Source organism: Pseudopodoces humilis, chromosome 3 (assembly GCF_049639895.1).
Source record: "Pseudopodoces humilis isolate 2021_Gansu_Grassland_sample_001 chromosome 3, ASM4963989v1, whole genome shotgun sequence".
Lineage (NCBI taxonomy): Eukaryota > Metazoa > Chordata > Aves > Passeriformes > Paridae > Pseudopodoces > Pseudopodoces humilis.
The window spans coordinates 59,486,218-59,501,348 of NC_142202.1; the positions used below are offsets into that span (position 1 = coordinate 59,486,218).

A 15,131-nucleotide genomic window follows, 5' to 3' on the forward strand; every position below is an offset into this window, starting at 1 on the left:
TATTTCCTGCCACTTTCAGACTATGGTAAGGAAAGTCATGCCAGTAGTCTTCACTTCTCCCTCCCCAGGGAAATTGTGGTGGGAGAGGCAAGTGCTGCTCTAAGAGGACACTTCTGAGCCTCCACTTTTCTCAACACTTTGTATCCAGAGGCATGATAGATTTGCTTGCCTTCCTATTGACAGCCTTTCACCCAGAAGTAGTAGCTCCCTCACTTCACAGAAATGGCACAGTAAGGATAGGAAAAAAATCCATACTTACAAACACAATTGCACATGTTGCATAAGAAAAATGCCATCATCCTGTGTACAAACACTGCAGGACCAGTGCAGGAGGTGGTTTTTAAAAGCAGCCTTTTCTATATATATCCACTGACACTACTTCCCTTAAGGGAGGATGTCCAAGGCAAAGGGTATTCTGTGCCACTTCAGTGTCTGCACTCAGCTTTGAAGGTACTTCAGGAAGGAACTGACAAAAAGACAGCAGTCTCAATAATAAATATTAAGTGGAAAAAAAAGGTTGACAGTCTCACAGAGCCAGGGTGTGGTGCTGGGGAAACAGTAGCCCTTCCTAAAAAAGCATCAGTTAAGCTTTTCCTTGCTCGGCCTTTTCTGGAGCAGAGTAGGCTGTTTCCCTTGCTTACTTTCTTTCACTATTACTCTGCCTCGCTACAGACTACATATAGGTAGTGCCAAGCTTCTGTATTTGCTTAGAGGTTTGGTTCTAATACTCTAAAATTTAAAAGGACCCAAGCATAAGAGAGGGAAGCAGCAAGGTCCTCCAGAGTTCAGATTTTCAATGTCTACAGGAGCACTCAGTTTCTTAGCTTCAATAATGCTCTATGGAAAATCATGTTTTACAGAATTTACATTTTTAATTCCCACATGGAAGATGGCTCTGAGAGCTGAGACTTGGAAACAAATGCTTTTACAGTCAGCATATTAATTTGTGGCTATTCCACTTCAGCTTTGGGAGTTTCAGAACTGGCAGAAATACTCAGAAACAAAGGGTTTACCAATTTGGGAAAGCTATACTCACATCCCCTAGGAAACAGAAGTTTGAAATATTCAGAAACAGCATAATTTCTTAGATCTTAGGACAAAGGAGAATGATTAACAAAGGAGGATTATGTTTTTAAATTAAATACAGTGTGTTTATTTTGTGTTGTCTATTTGTTGTTACTTTAACTTTTGAATTTCTCAGCATTTCAAAGTAAAATAAACCCTATCTATTTTATACATTTAGTCACTGTTCTTTTGTCCCACTCTCCTACAGTAAGAGCATAGATATTTCTTCTTGAGATAGGGTATGATTTACCATGAAGTGAAAAAACAGTTGTGTTCTTAATTGGTGCAGTTTAGCAGAAGTCTCTGATTTAGGTGGGCAGACTTAGATGTCACAACATTGTAGGGTGGTGAACTGCAGCTCCGTGATGATGTAATGGTTTCACTGAGATAAAAATCTTTATGTTCCCTTTGGTCCCATATCATGATTTTAAGATCAGTTTTGCTAAACTCTGGTGTGTTGGCATACACTGATCATCTTGGTGACTTGGGGAAAAAAATGTCCTGTGGTGGGTTTGGATTTTTTGTGCAGGAAAGGTTGGAAGTTTAAAGTTTCCTTCTTTAAACAGGCATAGCTCCTTCAGTCCATAGTTAATTTTATAGATTGAAACACACTCTGACATGTTTCTTTATAATGCCACCATTGTGCCTATAAATCAAATGGTCAGTTTTCTGCTGCTCTCCTTTCATGAATATCATGTTATTCAAAAATGCACTCAGAAACATTTGTAGTGGAGTAGCTCATCTCAACATTTATTACCGGGTAACATTTTTGTATTAGCATAATCTGGGAATATCCACTGTCTTGTCCAATTTACCTGTCCTCAGTAATAATCTGTGTACAGCACAGTGTTACAGAGTATCTATGTACAAAGTCTCTACAGAAAGAGTAACTATTTATTTTGGATGTTACTACTTATTTTGTGCTCTTATCGCAAGTTTATCTATTTAAAAATAGACACAAACATTTCGTCATCACCAGGCATTTGGAAACCATTGCAAATACGGGCAAATATCAAGACAAAATACTTCTGTGTAGAGAATTTCTTTTATCTCTTCATGTTCAGAATAGTTTAAGATTTCTGAAGGGTACAAGACTATAACTCATTCACTTCACTTGTTACTAGCATAATGAATTAATCCAAGTGGAAAACACAGGTGATGATCACTTGCACTGCATACAAACTTTTTGTGACTCTGAATATGTTTCCATGTGAATTAATGGGTGAGAAAGAGAAATTCAGAACATTTGAGGACATGCTTGTGTTAGAGAACAATAACCTCTCTGATAAACACAAGGGAAAAACCACACACACTCCTCTTAAGCTATTTAATTTTTCAGCTCCATTGTACAAGTATTTTATATACTATTTACAATTCTGGTGTCTCTGTAGTATAAAATATATTCCTTTTGCATTTTTGTTTAATCATTACTACTAGTATCATGTATATAATATAAAATAACAAATGTCATGTATTTTTATAGAAATATCATATATTAGTTTTTACATAATAAAAATATATTCTGTGTTTTGAAAGCCTGGCTCAACAATGATGATTTAATTCACTTTAGATAATTTTATGTATAACTTTTATTCAAATTTTGTTGGCACAAAAAACTTGACTGAAAAACACAAATTTGAAAAATACTCCCACATACTTAAGCAAGGAAATAAGTGAAATCACTTAAATTTTTTCTTCCAAGCACTGACCCCTTTTTCAAAGATGATCATTCAGTCTGAAATATTGGCAAAAATGTCTTTAGCCGCAAGATCTCGGAGACGGATTCATTTCTTTCCTGGTAAAAGTCAAGCCCAGTTAACAGCTCCACATCCCGAACACGTGCAGAGTGAGCCTGAACTCTTTCTTCAACCCATTCGGCCAGTGTCTTATTTTCCTGTCAAAACAAACAAGAACAGTGTTCAAACACATAAAAGGCCCTCTGTTGTTTGGTGGCAGTGTAAGGCAATTACCAGTGCTTGACAGACTAAAGGCCTCCAGTGGGTAAAACTTCTTTCAGGCTTTCCCAGGCATTTTTACAGCTTTGCTTTTAGGGTTCTCATTTAAACAGAGTCAAGAACTCAGTCTTGATTGCTGGACAGCAACAATAGCTGCTGGTTAGATGGGGAAAACAATGGAAATGTAACCACTAATCAATCAAAAATATTTTCTGATCTTTTACTACAAGGGTTTTTTTTACAAACAGATGGTAATTTGCTTTTTCATTAACAATATCTGCTTCTGACACAATTGCTCCATTAAATTTATGTTACTGCCAAACATGATTAATATAAAGTTCAAAGATATTTGGGATTTTCTGCTAAACTTTAGATATTATATTCAATTTCTAAAGCTTAGCAACTCATTCATTCTAAAAATTAGTCAACCCTCAACTACAAAAAAGATCTCACTGGGAAGTTGTGGATTATCCACACTACAAATGGGGAAGCACAGAAGTTGTTTCCAAGCAGGGCAAGCTTGCACCTGTCTGGAGTTACGAGTTCAAAGTTATAAATAAACTAAAGTCTGTGAGGACCAGTTGAAGTCTGTGCAGCTGTACTTGTGCAATATATACACACTGAGTTTAGGAACCTCCTGCAACCCACAGTTTGTGGAATAGAAACTCAGATTCCTCAACAATACATATTACACTTAGATAATGTCTGTTGTTTGCTACAAGGCATAGGAGTTACACTGTTATTGGTAAGCAGAGATTTTATTTAATTCAAGTATGAATTTTAATTGCAGGACCATCCATCCAAATGCCTGCTGTCTAATTTCTCATAGAGGTGGAATAAGCAACCGAAGGAATTTTCTAGGAAGGGAATAACACTCCAAGTCCTCTGATACTTCTGGATTAAGTTTATCCTGCAGTCTTCCATAAAGGTGTCTCATCTCCCTGCTGCCTGTGCTGCTGTTCTCAGCCCTTCTCAGGTGAAAGCAATTCCCAGTCCTCTTATCTCACCTTCCTTTCTTCTTCCTTGCCTCCTATCAGCTCATTAGTTTCCAGCTACCCCTCCTGGAGCTCCTTGCTCTTCTGGTGATTGCTTTAACTCTCAGCTCACTCCCAGCTCATGGGGAGTGAGTTAATTTCACAGGCTGATAAAGATTCCCTGGATGACTAGATTCCAACGGGAATCAGTTCACAAAGTTCATTGGCACACAGGAACACAGAATTATACTTACAGCACAGCTTTCAGAGTTGTCAGGTCTATGAGGAATGATGAAAGACAAAGGATCCAAGGACCCTGAGCAGTTCAGTGGAGTATAGGATGTGTTCTTGCAGCTTGTCAGAATCACATAGTAATGGGTTGGGACAGGGATTTTTGTATCATTTACATACCTACAAAACAAACATTAATTAAGGTATTTACTGAGATAGCAAGTACTAACACCACTGAGGCAATTAGAAACCTATAGAATTTATCTCAGCATATATCTTCCAATACTATATGACTTAAATTTCTTTCGGAATTGAAAAAAAATATCTGGTGGGATAGACAGCCTCACCATTTATTTCATGAACAGTCAAACATCTATGGATTACTCTGTGTGCTACAAGCAGTCCCACTGAAACAGGACTGCTTAACATGGTCAATACTCTATTTTGCCAAAGCCAGAGATCTCTGCATCTGGAAGACTCAGAATAGAGCATCATATTTACCCTTCATTATGCTAAGAATTTCAACCATGTGGATTGGAGGAGAGTGATGAGAAAATTACCTTCTGTCTCCTTGTCATTGAGAAATGCCAGAACAGTGATTTGTGGCTGTGTGCTGTAGAAACCAGTTTAGGTTACTCAGCTGAAAATGTCTTTGCTGCCATTTTCTGACTATTCTGCAAACATGGTCACTCTTGTCTATAAGGAGCTGAATATTTCCCAAGTTTTTTGTTCAAAACAAAACAAAACAAAACAAAATCACTGAAATTATTATACTGCTTTGTATGACAGCCTAACCATGCTGACTGAAACATGCTTATTCCAAACTGGAGGCAGCATTATGTGGTCAACTGGGTATTACAGCATTCTGCTAGGAAGGAAGTTGTAGTCTCTCCTCCCTTCCACCCTCTTACTACGTGGCAGGCTGATTTTCCCATTCTCAAACCATTTTTAACAGATGTGGTCAAGTCTAGCCTGAATAAAACATCTCCAGTGACAGATTCAGCTGTGTAGATTTCCCAGCACCTTTCTACTCCATAAATGCTCTTACTCTCACAAGGTATTTTCCCTAATCTAAGTTGTTCTAATTCTGTTTTTATTTCCTTCTATCCTTATTCACTGACTTAAATAATTGGCATTTATAACTGATGCATAAATATGTCAGATGTTGCAGTGAGCTGTGTAAGCCATAGTTGTGCTCAGGTACTGCTCAGGAATGTCACATTTTGCATTTCCAGTTATGTGATTCAGTGAAGGCAAACACACAAATCTGACCTTTGATGAAACACATCAGTTTGAGACAATAGGAAAAAACAGCAAACAGGTGAGTGAGCACAACATGAAAGTGAGAAAGTTATGCTTAAGCATGTCTCCTGCATGTTTAAATGTCATATATTCTCCCAGCATTTCTGATGCAGAGGCCCAAAATCTAAAATCTAGGCATAATCTTGGTAAAATAGTTACTAGCCTGTACCTGTGTACGTGTGTAGAGATACACATGTTACTGCACAGCTTTTTTACTCTTTACTTGAACTTCAACTTCTATGTCCCTGTATCTGTTTGCAAGAGCATTTCCTGTTGTATGAGTAATAGTGGATGTAGGATTACAAAGAGAATACTGCATTCTCCATGATACTTGTTTTTTGGTCTTTTTAAATAATAGTTTGTGTGGAAAAACAGTGATTTAGAGTTTGACTTCTGATTGTTCCATGTACTTACTGCTTAATTTCATCAGGGCTATCAAAATGGCCATCATAATTGTAATCGAACACTGGTCCACTGATAACGTTTACCCCATTCCTTTCTCTAGCATACTTCTGAAGAAGCACATTATGGAAATAGTCCCATATGTCTGTCATAAAAAGAAAATAAAAGCAAAATTAATATCAATTGAAAGTAATTTCACTGCTGAAAAAAATAGCGTATTTCTATTTTCACCGTGGATTAAAAAAAAAAGTTCCGAATTAAACTGCCCATAAAATCAACTTTTTGTTACACAAAACTTGGATTTCATCAGAAGGGATGTGCTCCCACCTGCCATTGAAAGAGGTGCTGAAAATGCTATTATAGTCCTGCAAGGCATATTGCAATACTCGAGTGGACAATGATTCAGTCTAAAGCTGAAGCTACAAACCTACAGCTGAAAGGTCTTTAATTTCCAGCTGATCTGCCTGTACCTGCAGTGTGACAAATGGTAGGGACTAACAAAATGGTTTTGTGAGAGGAATCCTCACCATCTGAGTGTTAGATTAACTGTACAGAACTCATACCAAACATTGCTAGACAATTTGGCTTATTTCACAGATGTCATTCCAGAAAATACAACTTGTAGGATATAAACTACTGAGATTATTCAAATATTTTCAACTGGCATGGCAAAAAAACCTGACGGGTTTGGGGCATTGAGGGCATCTCCTATTGATTGTTTATGGTATATAGAATATTCTTGTGGTTTTCCTTGAAAAATTAGATTTTTCAGCCTGTGACTTACTTGCAAGATTAAAAACAATTAAGTTTTCTGTATCCCTGTTTTTTTATATGAGTGAATGAATAAATGAGGTCTGAATGTATTAGAAAGGTAGTTACATAATCAGGTCATTTCCAACTTTTTCCTTACATAATTCCTCTTTTTATGCATTTTCTAAGAAAACAAGCCTAGGCCTAAGAGTAAAATGGGATCATAAGCAGTTATTGAAAATTTCTTATCAATGATTACAAACAAATGTGAGTCACGCTGAATAGGAAGAGCTTACCACACTTGCATAATAAAAACATCTATTATAGAAGTAGTATTGCAAAATTAATATTCTTGGGGTCTTCTCTTCAGATTTCCAAGAAAGAAAAAGTGTCATTTTCATTCACCTTGAGCATTTTCCCAAGGGAAATTTTTATGACAGCTTCATAGCTAGCGTTTCACATTAGGACAGCACAGAGGAGATGAAGAGCAAATTCAAAAGCAAACAGGTAAGAAGAGATAAGCAGAAATCAGATGGGACCATACAAAGAAAAAAAAAAAGAAAACCCATATAATTGTGTTATAAAATTTCAAATATCTACTTTTAAAATGTTTTAAGCATATTTTCAAAACATTTAGATATACAGCAGGCCATGCATTAATGTTTCAAATTTTTGTGATAGCTTTATCAAATCCAGAACAATAATTATAGAAAATTAATCATATTTAATCAAAATTTGCAACCTACCTTTGAAAGCTCTATACATGGGAACAATATTGCTGGTGAGTAAGGCATCATACTGTTCAAAATCAGATGAATTGTAATCTATATAAAATGACCAAAATATAAGTGAATGGAATACTATACAAAGACCAAATGGTTCATGTGTCACTATAAATTGTAGGTACAAGCAATTCAATTACATTTGAGCATGAGTGTGTGATTCTACTGCAAACATACCTCCAAATTCATTCAAGAAATCTACTCAATAAATAATAATTATCAAATCTGAAAATCGGAAATAAATATTTATGCAGAGGAAGAGGGACAGCCTTTCCTTCCAAGCCTTTACGTCATTCCAACCAGTTTTCATCACATTCAAGTTGTTCCATTTTTTAAAAAAAACCCTTGAATGTTCTAAACCAAAAATATTTAGATACAAGTAGCAGCTGCCCTGCTTTTGGTCAGTCTGCAAACACTGGAAACCTTTTTCTGCCCAACATGCTGATCCAAAGAAGTTTGTTTTGGTGTTTGGGTATATGTTTAAACATAAACCCACATCCAGCTGATTAAGACTTTCTAAGGTCTCTCTATAAAAAGAACCATGCTCACTGGGAGGATAGAGGAAACTGTGGGTCAAGTTCAGCTCTTCTGGGTAGTCAGAACAATTTTGGCTCGAAGCAACGGGGATTCTAACATCAGGCCGCAGACAGTCTGAAACAGTGGGAGGAAGAGGAGATGTGTTTTCCTGTGAAAAGGAAAAAAAATCTTACACCCACGGCTGTGGCTAAGCCAATGCTTTGTATGGTTTTAACTTTCTAGAATGGACTTCATTGAATCTTCCCCTATTTTCATAGTGAATCAGGTCAATGCAAGTAATGGACACTAATGTTTTCTGGGTAGTGTTGTTCTTCTACTTCTGTTTTTAGGTAATTCAGGGAAATCCGTATGCACTATGTAAAACTGTAGCAGCAAAATAAGGTTATACCTTAGACAAAAACAGATCTCACATTTGACTCATTTGTCACTTTTACATATTTCTGGAAACACAAACTCAATGTCACATCCTCCTGGAAAGCAGCTAGTATATAAAAATGACACCATCACCTCATCTTGACATCTGAGAATGCAGTCTCCATAAGAATCTGTGCTGCTGAAGAGCTACAGATCAAGAAATCCTCAGTAAATTTAGTACATTTTACTGCCTTTACTAACTTCACCAAAACTGGCTAAAAGTGATTCTGATGACTATAACTCTTTCTATAACCTTCACTCTTTTTTTCTTTTTCTGTAACCTTTTCTACAAATTTTTTCATATTTTTACAATAACACGTGTTTTTTTGTGTTTAACTTTTTTGCGTTAAACTTTTTTGTGTTTAACTTTTGTTTTCATGTCATTTACATGTAACTTATTTTCATTTTGGTAAGACTGGAATATATTTTGCATTATACCTTTGTAAACAGAAGATGAACATCTAATTTGATTTTCAGTACATTACTTGTTTTGATCAATTTAAACCAAGCAAAAAATAAAGAACTGGAATATTCTTCTTATGCCTCTTTGTACTCCTTGATTTAATTTCTTTAGTTACTTTTATCAGAATTCAAGTAGATGTCATATTATGGTCAGGTTGTATATTAATGGAAAACATATATACCATACTGAATGAAATATAAAAACCAAAAGTCTTTCTTTGACTCCTGAGCAGATAATATGTCAGGGAACAAAAAAAAATCACCAATTTGGATCTTCCTATTGCAGGTCAAAGTATCATAATATCTCCTGAAGGAAGCAGTTAAAACTAAAATTTGGCTGTGCCTATCACATCATGGATTGTCCTTATTGATGCAGGTTATTACTCTTTGATGAGCCAGTAATTAATGTCAGGAAGCATGAGTTATTTGCATTACATAACAGAATTTAAGCATCTGCTGTGATCTCTTATGTCAAATTCAGCCTCCTTCAGAAGTGCTTGTCTTTTTGCAAGAAAATGTGCCCTCCTCCCTGGCAGGTGAGTATAAAACCTCGAGAAAACATATGTCCTTCAACCTTAAATTTTCCTTATTCCTGAGAATACTAAGTAACCAAAATGCTGAATCTTTTATTTATGATCTGCAAGTGTATGCTCTTCATCCAGTTTCAAAACTTCCAAAGCACACAAAACCAGCAAAAGCCCAGCCTGCATTGCCTAGTTTAATATTTAAGCCCTTATTTATAGCTATGTAATGATGAGTTATACCCCATCTTACAATTTGTGTAAAGCCCTGCACAGGCTGCATTCAAACATAATTAACCCAGGGTGCAATAAACATTCAGTAGAAAGTGCAGCTTTCTGTCATTCCCAAGTATTGCAGCCAAATCTTACAATCAAAGGTGTTAGCTCTATCCTTCTGTCCTTCCACAGGTCTTATAATTTACAAAGTCTATTTCTCTCAATCAGCACATGTAATAAAAAATCATAATGTCAGCTCACTGTGCAAGGTAAGTCAGTGTGTCAGCTCTTACACTCAGAGTCTTTCACTGTTGTGTCTCTGACACTACTACAGATGGAATTTACTATTTCCTACTCTTTCTACAGAAAACATACATCATTGTATTAGAGTCTGCTGTTACCTATATCCTCCAATACTTCAGTCTCAGTCATTCACTGCTTCTCACAACATCACATAAACTGCTAAAAGAAACTCCTGCAAAACATGCATTTCTCTTAATTTAGATGATAAGCTGAGCAAGAACTTCCTTTATACACTGCCAGTGTCTGAAGGGGACCTACAGGAAAGCCAGAGAGGGACTCTTTGTCAATAACAGTCGTGATAAGACAAGGAATAATGGGTACAAATTGAAAGAGGGGAAATTTAGGTTAGATATTAGGATGGAATTTTTTCATGTGAGGGTTGTGAGACACTGGAACATGTTGCCCAGGGAGGTTGTGGATGCCCCATCCCTGGCAGTGTTCAAAGCTAGATTGGTTAAGGCCTTGAGCAACTGGTCTAGTGGGAGGTATCTCTGCCCATGGCAGGGCTGGGTTGAGATTAAATGATTTTTAAAGTCGATTCCAACCCCTTAACCTTCTATGATTCTATGATTCTTTGCTAACTGAGGATTTGTTTTTCAACAAAGGAAAATGTATGAAAAGTTATTTGGGTTTTTTGAGCTTTTTTAAAGCTCAATATTAAGAAGATTGCATCTCTGGTGGGACTTTTTTGTATTTTTAAAGCAAAAGAAGACAAAAATATGCCCACAATTAACTAGTTTTCATTTGGGTAATGCACTTTCATAGCAAGGTTTAAGGGCAGATCTTCAAATATGAAATGTAAACAGTCCTTGTTGAAATGGACATTTGTTTAAATGACTTTTAGCATTCTAAGGATTGGATTCATGATCCTTCAACCAAGATAGTGAAGAATCAGTATGGAGTGAAACTTTATGAAATACTATCATTTTAGCAGCATACATTTGATTAAAATAATTTCCTCATACCTGTACTGATGAAATAAGAAATCACATAGACATCAATAACAGTCCTCTTCAGACAGAAGAGTCAACATAGAAAGTATTTCCCCAGGACAACTTAGAAAAAGGGTCAAATTATAAGGGGAAGTAAGCCCATGAATGTCCATTAGTTTACTGACCCTGAAAACTCAAGCAATTTATTCTGGGTCCACATACTCTTGAACATTCAGAGGTTCATTCAACTATAATTACATTTTTCAGAAATTGTGTCATGCAACAGAGAGCAAAGAACATACAGAAATATGCATTAGTGCAAACTGTCTTGTAGAACTGCACAAAGGGTATTTAATAGGAAAAAGATCATGTTACTTATAGGAAATCTTAAAATTTCTTATTTGGGAAATCACAGCCTGCTATTCCACAGGAACTGGCAGGCAAGATGACAACTTGACAGCATATCCCTTTTACAGAACAGCCTTAATAGAACCAGCTCACCAGCAGCTCTACCCTCCTATATATTTTGTGTCCCTAACAAATGGTCATTCCCACTTTTCAAAACTCTATTTAAGATAGTTGAAATTTGAATTATATCAAAGACATTTTTCTTTTTCAGATACAAGAGCCTTAGTCACATGACATCCACCAGCCATTAAACAAGGTTCCTGATGAATGGAACACATTTTTAATCCATTAGATCCTGTATTTAAGAGTAGTACAGATATTTGATAACCTACAGGCTTTTTCACAGTGTATGCAGTCCACAGTGGCATCCAGATACCATAGCTGTATCCACTCACATACTGATGATGGAAAAGGAGGCAGTAGACATTTTTCTCCTGAAGAACTCTGGGTCTCCCATATGGCAAATGAGATAAGTTTGCATTCTTTACTACAATTTAAATAATAATTATTGATTTAGTCTTCTGTAACATTTTGGATGGCACAAGGTATTAAGAGAGCAGACAAAAATTATTAATTAAAACTTTAGCAAATACAAATAGATCCAACAGTAAACCTAGTTATGTGGTCCTTTAGGCTTATAAGTAGAATAAAAAATGTAGAAAATAGTTTTCATATCATGTTTAATGTACAGAAGTCAATATAATATATCAGATTTGAAAATTCTTGTTTCTTTGAAATTTCATACCAATGCAAATATTTTGAATTTATCTTGCTAATGTAGTGAAATTTACATTTTATTTGACTAGGAGGCACTACAATGTTTCCCAAAATTTCCAGAAACCCCAGAAAAAAAAGCAGGAAGAAATATCTATGAGAATTTTTGATCAGAGAAAGATAAAGTTATGGATAAAGTGTCACATAATCTGACAGTGCTCAGATTTTCTTCAAAACCACTGAAATCTGTACTTTTTTTTCCCAAATTTTAAGGGGTTCAGATCCTATTCCTATAAATACATGTTGCTATAACAGAGTCTCTTACCATTTTTAAAGAAATGCGAACAAAAAAAAAAAAAAAAAATAGGCCTCTGGTCTGATTTTCCTCCTTCACTTTCAATTGTAATTAACATTGCAAAAATTCCCACTGCAACCAGTGACATAAAATATAAACCAGGTGTAGATTTAAAAACACTGTTGTCCTTTTCATTTTTTTGCTACTTACTTTCTTCTGTAGTGAGATTTAACCTCTTGTTTAGTAGTGCTTCTTGTGCTGACATCTGTAAAAAATAAGAGAATCATTCAAAATTAGTCCATTGTTCTGAAAAAAACCAAAGAAAGCAGAACACACTTGACAAAAATGATTAAAAGATGACAGAAACCCCCATTTACATTTTGCATGCAATTGCATCCCAGGTCATCTGCAGGAGTCAGACTGGAAACTGGACATAAAGAGGGAGACGAGACTTCCTTTGGATGTGAAGGATTGTAGAAAGGTTTCTTTAAGAGGTGATTCAAGCTGCCATGTGTTCCATTGTTTTCTGCTGGTATTATATGCAGCAAATCTGTTGAAATGTTTGAAATTTGTAAACATATATTAAACAGTATTTTAATTTAAGTTTTATACATTGTCATAACATTCACAGGATTAGATGGTTTATTGCAAAGTATAAACGTTATTGCAAGTGCATCACATTGTGAAACCTAGTAGCCTATGGCATTTTTGTGTGATATAGTTCATATTTTCTGAAGCACATGCTTCCTAATTGCACACTGCTAGGACTGTAATGGCACATCCTAAGTTATGAGCAAAAGCAGTTACTCTCTAAAAGATTCTTATCCACAATTCCACAGGCATCAGTTTGACAGCAAACCCACGTGGCAGGTGTTGTTCCCTCTGATTCTTTCGTGGAAATTCTTCTGGACTCAAAAAAAAATCTTCAAAGCAGAACAACTTCAGGAAGTTAATTTCTTAGCAGTGTAAAGAAGGACTAAGAGTATGGCTTCAGTGTTTTGGTTTTGAATTAATTCAATTTTTAGCTATACTGCTTTTAGCTCTTACAACACTGGTATTTGAAAATACTAAAACTTTGTCACCTAAAGTACTGGATTGTTTCTACTCACCACACATAAGGTTGTAAACCTCAATGTTTTCAAAAGCATCCACTTCTGTTTTCTCTTTAAAGCTTGGTCCATATGCTAAGAATATAGCCTGAATTGTAAAGGAATCCAAAGTCAAAACCAATTCAGTGGCACTTTTTGAAAACTGGGACAATGGAACAAAATATAGTATTTTCACAGTCACAGAAGTTAAAAATACAGGATTATTCTGCTAAGAAAGGCAAATTTCTGCCATTGCACATAATTTGAAGAAAAATGCAAAGCAAAAATTCATTTAGCAGGATATTTTAAACTATATTTGAATCTTATTTGGTTTTGGGGTGTTTTTGAACTATCTGTTGCACTCTGAAGCCTTTGGGGCACTTAAGAGTCTATGGCCATGGTTAAAACAAGGAGCAGGAAACTGCAGAGGCCCATTCCAAGTTCAGCAGAGACCTGCATCTGTACCACCAATGGCACAAAGTAGTGCTGGGCAGCCCTTCTGGAGTCTGCAAGCCTTGTGGCAGAACACTGATACTACCTACAGTCTCACAGGAGTTTCTACTGCTTTATGCCAGGAGATACAGGAAACATGACTAACAGGACAATGATCTGTTCTAAAATAATATTATGTGTCCATAACAGAAAAAGAATTTTCAATTTATTATAGAAAGATAACGCTTTTCTCCTTTCTTAAAAAAAAAAAAAAGAAAAAAAAAAAAAAAAGCATCAGTTGTGGCACCTGTGTGAGGTTATCTCTTATTAAGGTTTCCATGGTCACCAGAATTTACCTTTTTTTCCATACAAGCATTCAGCATAATTCTGATCACTGACATTTGGTTTTAATATAGTTGTAAAGATCTGGAATGATATGATTCTCAGGTGAGAATATGTGACCTAGAGTGGCATGCTTGACCTTAGTTAAAGGTTCACATCACAGAAAGTACATGAAAAACCAAAAGCTCAAGACCTCAAAATATTTTCACTATAACCAGAAGTGAAAATGAGATGAAACTGCAACCCAGGCTATAATAACATATAATATAGCTAATTACTTTTTTTGTTCTGGTGCTATGATTAACTCTTGTAAGATAAACAGAGACAATGAGATTTAGTTTATTTGAGCTTTCAGATGCTCAGATGAACTCCTAGAGACTATGGAGATTTTTCAGTCATTGTCTACATGGAAGAATGAAAGAACAAAAGAATTCAGTATCCTGTAGCTAAACATGATGCACCTGGTTTACTGTAGTCTACCAGTCTCCAAGCAGGTAAGTCCAGACTGTTTTTACTACAGGACCCAAAAGAAACAGGCCTTGCACACATCCATGAAAGGCAATACAAATATTTGTACCTAGTATTGTATTAACAGTTTATATGTCTTGTGGCCAGAAAAGAAAATGTGCACTGTAAAAATTATCATTGTTCTGTATTCCAGTGATTTACCTGACACATCATAATTTTGTATGTAAGAAAGTGCAAGAATAGAATAAAATAGAAATCATCTTACCTCCATACTTTTAAATTCATTGTTATAGCCATGGTCACCTCCACCACAAGAACTGAAACTTTTAGCGCTAAAGAGAAACCATCACAGAGTGTAAGTAAAAATGACACAAAAAGAAGCACTTAGTCATTGTGGCTCACAGACTCGATCAATCCTTAAGAACTGACTCTGCCATCATATTGCAGTATTTATGGTTCATCATAGTGTTCATTCTTTCAAAGACCTCTTTCTCCCTTAACAGAAATTGCTATGGACAGTACTAAATTATCCTAGCTA

At 35.7% G+C, this 15,131-nt stretch overlaps 1 protein-coding gene across 1 annotated transcript in view; it reads right to left on the minus strand.

Annotated features, from left to right (window-relative positions):
* Positions 1 to 2,380: 2,380 nt before the first annotated feature.
* The window catches only part of ENPP3 (ectonucleotide pyrophosphatase/phosphodiesterase 3), a 36,086-nt gene continuing 23,335 nt past the window's right edge, over positions 2,381 to 15,131 (minus strand). Inside the window, exons 16-25 of the mRNA XM_014263697.2 lie at positions 14,859 to 14,925; positions 13,373 to 13,460; positions 12,641 to 12,813; positions 12,474 to 12,528; positions 11,587 to 11,741; positions 8,011 to 8,146; positions 7,426 to 7,503; positions 5,942 to 6,074; positions 4,249 to 4,405; positions 2,381 to 2,959 (exon numbers count right to left, since the gene is read on the minus strand). Coding sequence (XP_014119172.1) covers positions 2,792 to 2,959; positions 4,249 to 4,405; positions 5,942 to 6,074; positions 7,426 to 7,503; positions 8,011 to 8,146; positions 11,587 to 11,741; positions 12,474 to 12,528; positions 12,641 to 12,813; positions 13,373 to 13,460; positions 14,859 to 14,925 — 1,210 coding nt within the window. The 3' untranslated portion in view covers positions 2,381 to 2,791. The remainder of the gene's footprint in view (positions 2,960 to 4,248; positions 4,406 to 5,941; positions 6,075 to 7,425; positions 7,504 to 8,010; positions 8,147 to 11,586; positions 11,742 to 12,473; positions 12,529 to 12,640; positions 12,814 to 13,372; positions 13,461 to 14,858; positions 14,926 to 15,131) is intronic.